The sequence below is a fragment of the Amblyraja radiata genome, chromosome 24, assembly GCF_010909765.2.
Source record: "Amblyraja radiata isolate CabotCenter1 chromosome 24, sAmbRad1.1.pri, whole genome shotgun sequence".
Classification (NCBI taxonomy): domain Eukaryota; kingdom Metazoa; phylum Chordata; class Chondrichthyes; order Rajiformes; family Rajidae; genus Amblyraja; species Amblyraja radiata.
In genome coordinates this window covers 33,635,126-33,650,445 of record NC_045979.1, presented here as the reverse complement: position 1 = coordinate 33,650,445, position 15,320 = coordinate 33,635,126, and the positions used below count along the sequence as shown (strand labels likewise).

The window sequence follows — 15,320 nt, the reverse complement described above, 5'->3', positions numbered from 1 at the left end:
GTTTCATGATCATGGCAGGATTAAAAACAATGTCATGATCATGGCAGGATTAAAAACGTATTAATTTGTGTGAATCTCTGGTGGAACTCCAGTAATCTATCAAAATTAAAGTGAATCTTCCTGCCCGTCACTCGATAAAGTATAACCCTTACTTTTGTCAAAGTGAGTTTGGAAATGTAGCTCCCAGTGGGTGTGGAGGCGCACAGAGGAGAAATCCAGAAGCGAGTGTGAATGGTTTACATCAGCGAGGCCAAGCAAAGCATAGGCCACAGTTTCGCTGAACACTTGTGCTTCGTCTGTCTTGACCCAGAATCGCGCTTGATAAACACCCCATCCTCAACCTCCCCCGCTGATGCAGAGCAGCAGCAGTTTGCACCATCTGCACGATGCACTGCAGCAACTCACCAAGACTCCCCAGACAGCGCCTTCCAATTGCAACAGGCATCAATGCATCATTCTTCACCATTCACACCCACAATGGATGGGAAGCGCTTTGGAACGACATGTGCTTGTGGTAAGGGACGGTGTACAGTAGCTGTCTCTCATCGCAATCTAGGTTGAATTCAACACAGGTTACGAAAATGATTGGGCGGACTCCCCTGTACACATTGATGTATACTATAATGTATATGTTTGTGAAAGGTTAATTTTGCTCTTCTATTTATGAAATGTGTTTCCTTCAGTTTCAGGTGCACCGTGGGCGGAGAGCGAAGTAAGAGGGGTTCTGGGAAGAGCGATCACAATCGATTGTCACTGTGCAGCAGTGTACCGCTCACACACAAAATACTGGTGCCCTGGGACAAGTCGCCAGTGTACACATGTAGTGGAAACAAATGGGGAACATGGACAGAGCGGAAGAGTGTCAATCACAGATAACCCGGCACGAGGAATATTTACTGTGACTGTGGAGGGTCTTCACTCTGGAGATACAGGATGGTACAGATGTGGAATTACTACACCTGGCGAACCAACATTTCAATTACATCTCCAAGTATCTGAAGGTGGGTTTCTCAATGAGTGACTTGATATCTTGGCACCCGCACAAAACATTTGTTAGGTAACATATGGTAGTCTGGTGCACAGTTCTGGTCGCAGCTTTATAAAACAAAAGATGTGAAAGAAAATAGACAATAGACAATAGACAATAGGTGCAGGAGTAGGCCATTCGGCCCTTCGAGCCCGCACCGCCATTCACCGTGATCATGGCTGATCATTCACATTCAGTACCCCGTTCCTGTCTTTTCCCCATATCCACTGACTCCGTAATCTTTAAGAGCTCCATCTAACTCTCTCTTGAAAGCATGCGATTTAGTTTAAACCCACCCGTATCTTATAGAAACTTACAAAATTCTTAAGGGGTTGGACAGGCTAGATGCAGGAAGATTGTTCCCGATTTTGGGGAAGTCCAGAACAAGAGGTCACAGTTTAAGGATAAGGGGCAAGTCTTTTAGGACCGAGATGAGAAAAACAGTTTTCACACAGAGTGGTGAATCTGTGGAATTCTCTGCCACAGAGGGTAGTTGAGGCCAGTTCATTGGCTATATTTAAGTGGGAGTTAAATGTGGTCCTTGTGGCTAAAGGGATCAGGGGGTATGGAGAGAAGGCAGCTACGGGATACTGAGTTGGATGATCAGCCATGATCATATTGAATGGCGGTGCAGGCTCGAAGGGCCTAATGGCCTACTTCTGCACCTATTTTCTATGTGTCTATGTATAGCAGTTGCAAACCTGCTTGCCAGCATGCTGATCCCCCTCCTGTTAAGGTGCAACCCGCCGTTTTTATATAATTCACATTTCCCCCAAAACAGGTTGCAGTGGTCTAAGAATCTAAATCCCTGCGAGATTGTCTATCTCCCTGTTCCTGCCCTCACCAGCACGAGGAACTGGAAGCAAACCAGAGATAACCACCCTGGAGATCCTGCTTTTCAGATTTCTTCCGAGTTCTCTGAGGTCAAGCTGCAGAATGTATTTCCTTTTCTTCCCGACGTCATCCCGACGACAGCAGTTCTGGCAATTGGGAGGATGGAGAGAATCTGAGATGAAAAAAAATCTAGTAAATAGATTGTTAGGAGAAGTAGTTTTCTGATGGGTAATTTAACTGTGGCTTTGAAATGTAACATCTGAGTGGGTGACATTGTCCTCATCTTTACTGGAGTGAGCCCCTGTCGATTTCCTTTGAAATTCCACTCCGGTAGATACAGTTTGATTTTGATTAGCCAAATGGGCAGCTTCCTTGTTGCTTTGAATGTCCGACAGTGTTGCATAAACGATGCTCCCTTTTCCTGCTGGCACTTCCTGAAATATATTAAAGAGACCCAAGATTTGTCTGATGAATTGTCTGATTTGTAGTCAATTTTAATCACCATGTTAAAGGAATGACGGTGTCAATTTGGATACGGTGCCGAAAAGACTTACAAGAATGTTGCGATGGCTTGAGGGACTGACCTCAACTGTGATGAGCAGGCTGTGGCTTTATTTCTTGGAGCGCAGTAGGATGAGCGATGATGTTTGGCAGGCACACAATCATGCGAGGAAAAGATCTTTTGCCTGATGATTTGTCTGATATCTGTTCAGTTTTATTCAACATGTTATAGGAAAGATGTCACTTTGGAAAGGGTGCAGAGAATATTAACAAGAATGTTGCCAAGACTTGAGGGCCTGGCCCAGAGGGAAAGGTTGATCAGGCTAGGACTTTATTCCTCGGAGTGCAGGAGGATGAGGGGTGATCTTATGGAAGTGAACACAATCATACGAGGAATAAATCAAGTAAATGCACAGAGCCATTTGCCCGGAGTAGGCGAATCGAGAACCAGAGGACATTGTTTTAAGTTGAAGGGGTAATGATATAACAAGATCCTGGGGAGTAACTTTTTTACACAAAGGTTGGTTGGTATATGAAATGAGCTACTGACGGAGGTAGTTGAGGCAGGTACGATCGCAACGTTTATGAAACATTTGGGCAGGTTCACGAATAAGATAGGTTTAGACCGTTAAGGGCCAAGCACGGGCTGGTAGAACTAGTGTAGATGGGGTGTGTTGGTCAGCGCGGGCAATTTGGGCGGAAGGGCCTGTTTCTACGCTGTATGGCTCTGGACCATATGGAAGATTTCAACCTGGTGGCTCTGGCTGAGATACAGATGAGGTGAAAATTGTAGAAGGTCTCATTTTCAGATGTTCCCTCAGTGTCTGACTGTATGCTCCTTTCCCGTAGAACCCCTGTCTGTTCCTGTGCTTGGATTTTTGTCGCCAGGGGGCTCGGTGACAGTATCCCGTGAGTCTGCCCGCGATCCCTTCCCAGTAACCACACCTGGTATGAATATAACCCACCTGTGGATTCCAAGATCTCAGAAAACAATATCCTGAATCTACATTGTCAATCCTTCAAATACCAGCACCATCAATATTATTCCACAACCTCATATAATAATGGAACAAAAATCCAGTGAAATGGCCAACGTGTGCATCTCCAGCAGTGACGTGCCCTGCAGTTTTCTGGTGGAAATCAACGTCACTGGTAAGTAGTGGAGGGATTTGGGGGAAGAAGTGTAGGTGAGGTTGGGGAGGTCTGGTTGCTGGGCTCCAGAAATAGATCTCCCAGTGCAGATACAGGCCAGCTTCCTGGCTAGAACATCTTCTGTTTACACACCTTTAAACTAGGTTTGCAGTATTATCAGTCCAAGCACTTTTACTTTCCACCATCATCTCCGCGGGAGCGCACTCAGATATGGTAAGGGAATATATTAGTAGTAAATGTGGCCACAGTTAACTCCTGGACGGCGGTATCAGATTTGGTCCACTGTGTTAATGTTGACCATTCAGTACCATCGATACTAATCTCATTTACCAGCACCTCGACCATTGTGGCAATCCAGGTACCTCTATCTTCTAGGTTTAAAGATATTTCTTGATACCCTTGAAACATCCTGCTCCTTAACTTAACCAAATGTTCTCCAATTTTACACATATCTGCCGTGCAAAACGTTCCAAAAATACCCTATATTTGCTGCTCAAAGTTTTGCACACCTGTAATAGGTCCCCCTTTCCTCACCTGTTCTGCATGGAATTTTATAAAACCCTTATCCAACCCCTCCCCATCACTGTAATGTTTCATCCCAAGCAATACTCCTCTCAAGTGAAATTGCTCCCTTCAGATTAGTTTATGGCTGCAGCGTGGAAACAGGCACTTCGGCACACTGAACTAAACTAAACTAAACTAAACTAGTTTACATAATACCCACGGTTGCGCAACGGGATCGTGTGGACTCGGTGGGCCGAAGGGCCTGTTTCCGCGCTGTATTCTAAACTAAACTAGTGAAAAGTCCATTCTTGTGCAGAACAAACTGGTTGGGTTGCAGCTTGAAAGAGCAGTAAGCGGGGAGACGAGGAAACATAGAAACATAGCAAATAGGTGCAGGGGTAGGCCATTCGGCCCTTCGAGCCTGCACCGCCATTCAATATGATCATGGCTGATCATCCAACTCAGTATCCTGTACCTGCCTTCTCTCCATACCCCCTGATCCCTTTAGCCACAAGGGCCACATCTAACTCCCTCTTAAATACAGTGAAATTAACTGGCCTCAACTACCTTCTGCGGGAGAGAATTCCAGAGATTCACCACTCTCTGTGTGAAAAACGTTTTGCTCATCTCGGTCCTAAAAGATTTCCCCCTTATCCTTAAACTGTGACCCCTTGTTCTGGACTTCCCCAACATCTGGAACAATCTTCCTGTATCTTGCCTGTCCAACCCCTTAAGAATTTTGTAAGTTTCTATAAGATCCCCCCTCAATCTTCTAAATTCTAGCGAGTACAAACCGAGTCTATCCAGTCTTTCTTCATATGAAAGTCCTGACATCCCAGGAATCAGTCTGGTGAACCTTCTCTGTACTCCCTCTATGGCAAGAATGTATTTCCTCAGATTAGGAGACCAAAACCGTACGCAATACTCCAGGTGTGGTCTCTCCAAGACCCTGTACAACTGCAGTAGAACCTCCCTGCTCCTATACTCAAATCCTTTTGCTATGAATGCTAACATACCATTCGCCTGCTTGGAATGTACTTTAATCTAATATTTTCAAACAATCATTTATTTCTTTACACTGAATTGTTCAGCAGTGCTGACACTTTGTTCGCGCTGCTGAAACACAGGTGTGTAGATTCGTATCTCTGAACAGCAGCTTGCGAGCACCTCGGTGTAACACTGTTTGCTGAGAAGTGTTTGCAGAAGTCATGGGTCAAAGGCGAATGAAGACAGAATTAAATTGTTTTGCTACATCGTCGGTTCCCCTCTGCAGTGTTTTAGTTGGGCAAGTAAACAGGAAATAGCTCTTAACACAAGATCCTTTACAAAGGGTCGTCAACGCTCAGCTAACATCAGTGGCGGACACATCAGTGTGTTACACCCATACCACGTGATGCACAACATTGCCATTGATGTACACAACTCGAATAAACTGCACTGTTCCCCTGAAAGTAACACACCCAGAACGATAGCCCGCAGCAGATATTAGATTATATTATAATGCAACTGGTTGCCTACAAAATGAAATCGTTGCAAGCAGATGTACAAAGTCAGCCAATGGAATGTACATGAGCATAACTCTGATAATTTAGTAGATCTGAATGGCAACGTATACAAGTTAATAATTGAATTCACCGTGCAGATTCATCCTTGCTTTAACTTCACTAAGTGTATCACTTCGCCCTTGTTTGAGTTACATTACACATGCCAGTTACATTCCACATCCCGCTTTCCCAGCTGATCTCCATCCTGTGGTAATTCTAGACAAACTTTTTCACAGTCCACTACACCATTAATTGTCATTTTCAAAACATGAATATCATACCAATAGTGTTTCAAAGTTTGAATTGAATAGTTGAAGCAATGAGAAGAGGGTCAAACTCCAATTAACTTCAGCTGATTTCAGGCGAAAATCCCCTACTTCCTAACGCCAGCTTCCTGTTTTGCCCCTTGTCAACAACAATATGCGAAAAAAAAGTTCCAATGATTACATTTTTGATCTGCCGGTCCACATAATCATCAAGAGGGAATGATCCGGAAGCGTACACATCTTAGACGTTTCTACGCTTCTAAATGTCATACTTTAACCATAGTTTAATTGTTTACACGAGAGGTCCCGACCCGAAACGTCACCTATCCACTTTCTCCAGAGGTGCTGCCTGGCCCGCAGAGTTGCTCCTGCATTTTGTGTCTATCATTATTTCCCCCATTGTTCAGTGCTAACAGACTCCGAGTACAGAGATGACCGCCGCTCCATCCTTCTGGATACATCACACTTGACGAAGTGGTTGAAGCAGCTGCAATAACAACATGTAATGGGGACTTGGACAGGTCCATGGATAGGGAAGGCTTGGGGAGATATGGGTCGAGCGTGGGCAAATTTGATTAACTTAGATGAGCATATTGGTCTCACGCGATGGCGAGAAGGGCCTGTTTCCGTGATCATATGACCCAACAATTTGTTAAATATAACCCAGAGCCTTTCACACTGCAACGTGTCGAGCTGCTGCTGGCTCGCTGTGGTTCAGGATCTGACGTCCTGGTCCCTTCTTGTAATTGCTATTTGAGAGTTGCGGTTGTATCTGAGAGCTCAGAGCTGAGCAACAGGCAGGCAAGTGCTGGCCTTGTCACTGTGGATAAAACAATGTGGATTCCCATTCTTCTCATCTCCTCGCTGCCGGGTGAGTGAAAGCCAGATCCTGATATTCCAATGATCAATGTTATTTGGGGTCCCGTGCACCCTTTCTACGGCAGAGATGGTTAAGTGTGTGTAGACATGTAATGGGGGAGATGGAACTCAGTGCATTGTGGTGATGGATCTGAAATCACATTTGAATATCTAGACAATGTTCGTGGTTTAAGCACCGTTAACACGTGGTATCATTGCATCCTGATGATAGTTTATAGGCATAAAATAGCAAATTAATTTGGAGCAGATACTCCAAGACACCCGGACCGAAGAACAGAGGTTCCAACATCACCAGGAAGTTAATTCTACACTAACAAAATGTGTTTACAACTGCGGTGGAAGTCAGGATTGTGGACTCATTGTGTCAGTTCAAATATTCCCTGCATTTGTCCAACTCAACTCTGTCGCAAACCCAACAATTCTTCGGAGTCTGAGACTGTACCACTGTCCTCGTTCTGTTCACCAACCCCCAACTCTCTCTCTCAATCCGCTCTCGCATCCTCGGCCCAGTCGTGCTGAAATTCAAATTCAGTTTATTGTCACGTGTACCGAGATAAAGAGAAAATATTTTTGTTGCGTGCTAAACTGCCAGATACACGATTACAGTCGATCATCTTACAGTGCATAGATACATGAATGGGAAATAACGTTTAGTGTAAGGTAAAGCCAGCAAAGTCCGATTAAGGGTAGTCCGAGGGTCACCAAAGAGGTAGACAGTTCAGCACTGCTCTCTGGTTATGGGAGGATGATTCCGATGTCTGATAACAGCTGTGAAAAAACTTTCCCCGAATCTGGCGGTGTGCGTTGTCACGCTAGTAACGCTCTCCGGTAAGGGACCCGCTTTTTTTGTAACTCGTCCGCCCTCTGTCCTCAGTCAGGGCGTTGTAAAGGCAGTGGCGGCGGTGAATGTCAAAACACGGGTCGGCTTCCGCGTCCGGGTGGGACTATGAGAATGACCAGGCGCTGTCCACGGGCACCTGGGGGATTTCCAGGACATCTGGGCAGCACCTGTGGTTGAATACATCCTTGACTAGTATTGTAACATAGTTGTATAGTCGTTTATTTAGTATATTTGTTTGTCTTGTATTGTGGTGCTGGGTTCTTCTTTTATTGTATTGTAAATATTATCTTTAATAATTGAATGCATTATTTGATAATTTAAAAAAACACGGGTCCGGCCCAGTGTCGGTTGAGAGATGAATGTTGGCAGCGCAACCGGAGGCACCGCCAAGGAAATAGCTAAGTGGGGTATTTCTGTAGGGTGAGAGGCCGGGCACCGACTGGGATTGTTGAAAGGCAGCTCCTGCAACACTGCCGCGCTCCCTCAGTACCGCACTGCGATCCCAGCGCAGTTTCTGCTCAGGGATCTGGAGTGGGAAGTGAACCCTAATTGTACTGACCCGGGGACAGAACACTGACACGACTGGTACAATCACAGCACTGCCTGCACTTAAGACCGGAGACATTGGCCGTGAAGCAATATGACACATCATGGAACGTTTTAAGTTTTCTTTCATGTAACCTTCAAAGTGTATCTATTTCCATTAAACAGTTAATTTGCTCTCCATCTGAAAGTTTCTCCGCTCAGTTTCAGGTGCACTGTGGGCAAAGTGGGATGACAGAGGAGTTGTGGGAAGAACGATCACAATCGATTGTCATTATGCAGCAGAGTACCGCTCACACACAAAATACTGGTGCCGTGGGAGGAGTCGCCCGTGTAGAGTTTTAGTGGAAACAAATGGGCAACACGGACGGAGTGGAAGAGTGTCAATCACAGATAACCCGGCACGAGGAATATTTACTGTGACTGTGGAGGATCTTCACTCTGGAGATACAGGATGGTACAGCTGTGGAATTACAACATCTGCCGACCATCCAATATTTAACGTTTATCTCGAAGTATCTGACGGTACGTTTCGCAGCGATTGACTTGACGTCTCCAGCAGAAAGACAATACAGGATTACAATCGATCCTCTTACAGAGCATAGATACATGAAAATGAAATAACGTTTAGTGTAAGGTAAAGCCAGCAAAGTCCGATCAACGGTAGTCCGAGGTACATCAAAGAGGTAGATGGGAATTCAGGACAGATCTCTGGTTGTGGTAGGATGATTCAGATGCCTGATCACAGCTGTGAAGAAATTGTCCCCGATTCTGGCGGTGTGCGTTTTCACGCTCGTAACGCTCTCCGGTAAGCGACCTGGAGTTGGGTGGTGAGTGAGCGAGTGGTGAGTGGGTGAGTGGTGAGTGGGTGAGTGGGCAGGTGCATGGCAGATGAAGTTTAATGTGGATACATTTGAGGTTATCCACTTTAGTAGCAAAAGCAGGAAGGCAAATTATTATCTGAATGGTGTCAGGTTGGGAAACGGGGAAGTACAAAGAGATCTGGGGGGTCCTTGTTCATCACTCCCTGAAAGCATGCAGGTGCAGTAGGCAGTGAAGAAAGCTAGTGGCATGTTGACCTTAATAACAAGAGGAGTTGAGTACATAGGAACATAGAAATTAGGTAAAGGAGTAGGCCATTCGGCCCTTCGAGCCTGCACCGCCATTCAATATGATCATGGCTGATCACCCAACTCAGTATCCCGTACCTGCATTCTCTCCATACCCTCTGATCCCTTTAGCCACAATGGCCACATCTAACTCCCTCTTAAATATAGCCAATGAACTGGCCTCAACTACCCTCTGTGGCAGAGAGTTCCAGAGATTCACCACTCTCTGTATGAAACAAGTTCCTCCATTTGATGCTTTTCAGAGAGCGCTCCCTGCAGTATTCAACATGACTGCTCCATCACTCACCTCATCCGAATACAGCAAAATGAGTTAACTGACTCTCTCTTACTCGTTGATACTTGAAACCATTAAATATTCAATCATAATATAGTCATGAAAGTGGGAACATTTTTTTGTTTATCTTATCACAATTGAAATATATCTGACTTTCTATCACACTCTTGTGTTATACTTGCGTTAGCAAATGTTCATGAAAGCCATGCCGTTATGAGCGAACCTTTAACCGATTTTTCGAACACAATTCCTCCATCCACACACCTACCGCGTTGATCCACGAAGTATCCAGGGTGTGAGATTAAGCATAATTATTTTAAAATTTATTTTATGAATTGGCCTCATCTGTTTCCATTTGTATTGCCCCATCTCCCTTCCACCATTGGAATTGATCCGTTTTTATTATTCCTGTCTATCTAAATGGATTTTTTTAATAATATTCCTTGCAGCTGCATTTTCTTTCTTCCAGGGTATCACACTGTTCTTTGTATCCTTCCACATCCCCAATTTCCCTCTCCCGTGACTCTCAGTCTGAAGAAGGGTCTCGACCCGGAACTTCACGCATTCCTTCTCTCCAGAGAAACGCTGCCTCTCCCGCTGTTTCTCCAACATTTTGTGCCCATCTGTTTTGTATTCACTGTCCCATCTCATGACTTATTTATCTGTCTTCTCTGAATCCATTTAACCGCGTAGTCTCTCATTCTTGTAGCCATGCCCAAACAATGACGTCAACAATTGGTGATCATATGTTGTCGTCCCCCCCCCCCCCCCCCCCCCCCCCCCCCCCCCCACCTCCCCCCAGTCCAACACCCGTTCTTTTACAAAGATGGTCTCCACTGACGCTGCCGCTTCGCCCCGCTCCACTTCACCAATATTATGAAGCAAATAACAGGTAAATGCTTCAAAGATAAACCGTCTCGTTTCCTCCCATTGACTCCGTATTTCTTGCCCTTTGCCCAGTTACATCTCATGGGAAGTGGGGCGCTGGATGCTCTTTCTCCTGCTTGTGATCTGGAGTATCGCAACCGCGGTGTTCACAAGAGGCTCTAAGGTAGGTTTTATTGTCAGCATGTTCATAAATTATAGGAGCAGAATTAGGCCATTCAGCCCATCATATCTAATCCGCCCCCAATCACGGCTGATCTATCCTTCACTCGATCCCATCCACCTGCCTTCTCCCCATAACCATTGACATCCTTATTTATCAAGAAAATGAAAATCTCCACCTTAAAAATATCAATTGATTTGGACAGATACAAAAATGCTGGAGTAGCTCAGCGGGACAGGCAGCATCTCCGGTGTGAATTAACTTGGCCTCCACAGCCTCCTGTGGCAATGAAATCCATAGATTCACCAGAAGGGATTCGTCCAAAGCAATCCCTTATCTTCGCCGAGTGTTTCCAAACGGTTTCCATTAATGCTTTCATATATGCTGTCCATCGACAGAAATAAAAACCGTGCACGTTTTCATATCCCGAAGTTAAACCAAATCTCTATGTAGATGATATCACGAGGTTCTGTCAGGTTGTACACGTGCATGGTGAATTTCTGTGCCCGGTGTGGGTTCGTTGGCAGTGGATTAGCTAATTCGTGGATTAGCATCTTGCAGACAGCAATGTGTTGGGAGTGGTCGGGACAAATAACCATATAACCATATAACCATATAACAATTACAGCACGGAAACAGGCCATCTCGACCCTTCTATTCCGTGCCGAACACGTATTCTCCCCTAGTCCCATATAACTGCGCTCAGACCATAACCCTCCATTCCTTTCCCGTCCATATAACTATCCAATTTATTTTTAAATGATAAAATCGAACCTGCCTCCACCACCTTCCCTGGAAGCTCATTCCACACAGCCACCACTCTCTGAGTAAAGAAGTTCCCCCTCATGTTACCCCTAAACTCCTGTCCCTTAATTCTCAAGTCATGTCCCCTTGTTTGAATCTTCCCTACTCTCAGTGGGAAAAACTTATCCACGTCAACTCTGTCTATCCCTCTCATCATTTTAAAGACCTCTATCAAGTCCCCCCTTAACCTTCTGCGCTCCAAAGAATAAAGCCCTAACTTGTTCAACCTTTCTCTGTAACTTAGTTGCTGAAACCCAGGCAACATTCTAGTAAATCTCCTCTGTACTCTCTCTATTTTGTTGACATCCTTCCTATAATTAGGCGACCAAAACTGTACCCCATACTCCAGAATTGGCCTCACCAATGCCTTGTACAATTTTAACATTACATCCCAACTTCTATACTCAATGCTCTGATTTATAAAGGCCAGCACACCAAAAGCTTTCTTTACCACCCTATCTACATGAGATTCCACTTTCAGGGAACTGTGCACAGCTATTCCCAGATCCCTCTGTTCACCTGCATTCTTCAATTCCCTACCATTTACCATGTACGTCCTATTTTGATTTGTCCTGCCAAGATGTAGCACCTCACACTTATCAGCATTAAACTCCATCTGCCATCTTTCAGTCCACTCTTCCAACTGGCATAAATCTCTCTGTAGACTTTGAAAATCTACTTCATTATCCACAACCCCACCTATCTTAGTAGCATCTGCATACTTACTAATCCAATTTACCACACCATCATCCAGATCATTGATGTACATGACAAACAACAGTGGACCCAACACAGATCCCTGTGGCACCCCACTTGTCACTGGCCTCCAACCTGACAAACAACCATCCACCATTACTCTCTGGCATCTCCCATTCAGCGACTGTTGAATCCATCTTGCTACTCCACCATTAATACCCAACCATTGAACCTTCTTAACCAACCTTCCATGAGGAACCTTGTCAAAGGCCTTACTGAAGTCCATATATACAACATCCACTGCTTTACCCTCATCAATTTCCCGAGTAACCTCTTCAAAAAATTCAAGAAGATTAGTCAAACATGACCTTCCAGGCACAAATCCATGTTGACTGTTCCTAATCAGACCCTGTTTATCCAGATGCTTATATATATTATCTCTAAGTATCCTTTCCATTAATTTGCCCACCACTGACGTCAAACTAACAGGTCTATAATTACTCTTAGACCCCTTTTTAAACAATGGAACAACATGTGCAGCACGCCAATCCTCCGGCACTATTCCCGTTTCTAATGACATTTGAAATATTTCTGTCATAGCCCCTGCTATTTCTACACTAACGTCCCTCAATGTCCTAGGGAATATCCTGTCCGAAATAAAGCGTGGTTCCCACTGTCAGTCTGTCTGATGACTTCACATTGTCTTTTGCAGAGACGCGATGACTCAGAACCTCGCCACTCGACCCACGAATTACAATGAAGGTTCCTAGCTTGCACCAGCTTAATTTTTGACACCTCTTCCAAGGTTTCTTTCGTCAGCTTCGAACTATTGTTTTAACCTTTGCGTGGTTTCTGCTGCTTCAGAGTTTTATACTGTTAAACTATATTATATGCATACAATTTCTTGGAATTTTTTTTCACAGATTAATAAATAATAATGCAACAGAATGCTTCTTAATAAATAGTTGTTGGCAATACACGCTTTGTCTAATTTGTTTTGATTAGACTGCTGGATATTCCTCTTGTTGCCAAACAGTAAAGGCGTTTAGGGAAGGCATTCAATTAATCTTTCAGACTATGCTATTCCATCAGACCAAAATTATGCAACGACATTGTTCTGACTATTAGCCTTATTTTTCTCTGCACAGACGCTGACTGACGCGCTAAGCACATCCAACATCTGCAGATTTCATTGCCGATATGCAACTAATTTTTAGGTAGGAAGGAATTGCAGATGCTGGTTAACACTGAAGATAGACATAAATTGCTGGTGTAACTTCGCGTGGTAGGCGGCATCTGTAGATAGATCAGGTAGGTTTTGGCGGACTGAGCTGCAGTGTTCAGCGAAACGATTTCTGAAACCAGCGCCTGTTCTCGTTTCTCGGCGATCGTTTCGCTGAACACCTCCGTTGAGTCCGCCCCCTACCTGATATCCCGGTCGCTAACCACGTTAACGCCCCCCTCCCATTCCCACGCTGACATTTCTGTCCTGGGCATCCTCCATTGTCAGAGTAAATTGCCGCTAAAATTGGAGGAACTGCATCTCATATTTCGCTTGGGCTGGTTATACCCCCAGCTGTGTGAACGTTGAGTTCTCTAACTTCAAGTAACCCTTGCATTCCCTCTCAATCCACCCCCCCCCCCCCTTTCCCAGTTATCCGATCTGTCTGACTGTCTCCGACTACATTTTATCTCTAATTACTTTGTTGTTACCTTCTCCCAGCTAACAATGACCTATTCTACATTTTCCTTTGATCTGCAAACCCTTTGTCCCGTTTTCACACCTTACCATTCCTTATCTCTCTCCCCTGACTTTAATCTGAAGAAGGGTCTCGACCCGAAACGTCACCCATACCTTTCATCCAGATATGCTACCTGTCCCGCTGAGTTACGCAGCATGCTGTACAACATTTTTTTTTCGATTAAGTGATTGAAAGATACATCATGGATACAGACCATTTGGCCCACCGAGTCCACGTCACCCAATAATCAACCCTTTCACACGAGTTCTATATCACCTCACGTTCGCGTCTTTTGAGTACCGTAATATTGATAAACATTTTAATGCTGCAACGAGTTGTTCATTTTGCCACCGTGCAAAGGATTAAAAGGACTGCAAATAATGGCCACTGTGGCGCAACGGTAGACATGCTGCCTTACAACGCTTGCAGCGCCGAAGACCCGGGTTCGATCCCGACTGCGGAGCTGTCTGTGCGGAGTTTGTACGTTCTCCCCATAACATCGTGTTTTCTCCGAGATCTCCAAGGACGTACATGTCGGTTGGTTAAGTGGCTTGCTATGAATGTAAATCGTCCCCAGTGTGTGGGGGTAGTGTAATGTGCGGGGATTGCTGGTCAGTGTGGACGCGGTTGGCCGAAGGGCCTTTTTCCTCGCTGTATCTCCAAACTAAACTAAACTAGATGAAAGTCTATTCTTGTGCAGAACATAATTGGTGAGTTGCAGCTTGCAAAGCGCGGGGGTGTGAAACTGCACATACATTGTGTTGCTTTCCTCAGTCTGACTCGTGACTGTAACCCCGCCCATGAAAGAACTGTGAAGGATGTTGTTTGCGAATAAAAAATGGTGACCTGCAATAACAGAGTAACCGCCATAAAGTTCGGAAAGACTCAAGGATTGCTGAAATGTCCCACTGACAAAGATAAATATTCTCCACACAGTAAGCGGGGAGACGCGGAAATGAGACCAGAGACTGCTTTGAACTCACAAACCCCCAGGTCAGAGATATCAGAGGGGTGCTGAATAGCCAGAGATACTTGCAGATTCTGTGGTCACATTGATGCTGCCTGGCCCGTTCAAATTAAGCTTGTTAATGGTCTAATGGGAGGAATGATCTTGAGTTGGATCATTTCCCCACTGCAGGACATCCCAAAATGCCTCTCAGGTAACGAAAGATAAATGGTCTGAGATGCCACAGATAGACACAAAATACTGGAGCAACTCCGCGGGAAGGGCGGCATCACTCGAGGGAAAGAACGGGTGACATTTCGGGTCGATGCCACTGTTGTGTTTAGCGGTGGGTGCTGACTTGCAATGTACTTTAATCTAATATGATCAAACAGTCACTTCTCCCTTTACACTGAATTGTTCTGCAGTGCTGACACTTTGCTCGCGCTGCTGAAACAATAGTGTGTAGATTCGTACCTCTGAACCGCATCTTGCGAGCAGTTCAGTGTAACACTGTTTGCTGAGCAGTGTTTGCAGAAGTCATGGGTCAATGGCGAATGAAGACAGGATTAAATTGTTTTGCTGCATCGTC

At 44.9% G+C, this 15,320-nt stretch overlaps 1 protein-coding gene across 1 annotated transcript in view; it reads left to right on the top strand.

The window, feature by feature from the left end:
* The first annotated feature begins 3,447 nt into the window (after positions 1 to 3,447).
* The window catches only part of LOC116986631 (polymeric immunoglobulin receptor-like), a 50,838-nt gene continuing 38,965 nt past the window's right edge, over positions 3,448 to 15,320 (top strand). The window contains exons 1-3 of the mRNA XM_033042210.1: positions 3,448 to 3,514; positions 6,589 to 6,699; positions 8,296 to 8,616. Coding sequence (XP_032898101.1) covers positions 3,448 to 3,514; positions 6,589 to 6,699; positions 8,296 to 8,616 — 499 coding nt within the window. The remainder of the gene's footprint in view (positions 3,515 to 6,588; positions 6,700 to 8,295; positions 8,617 to 15,320) is intronic.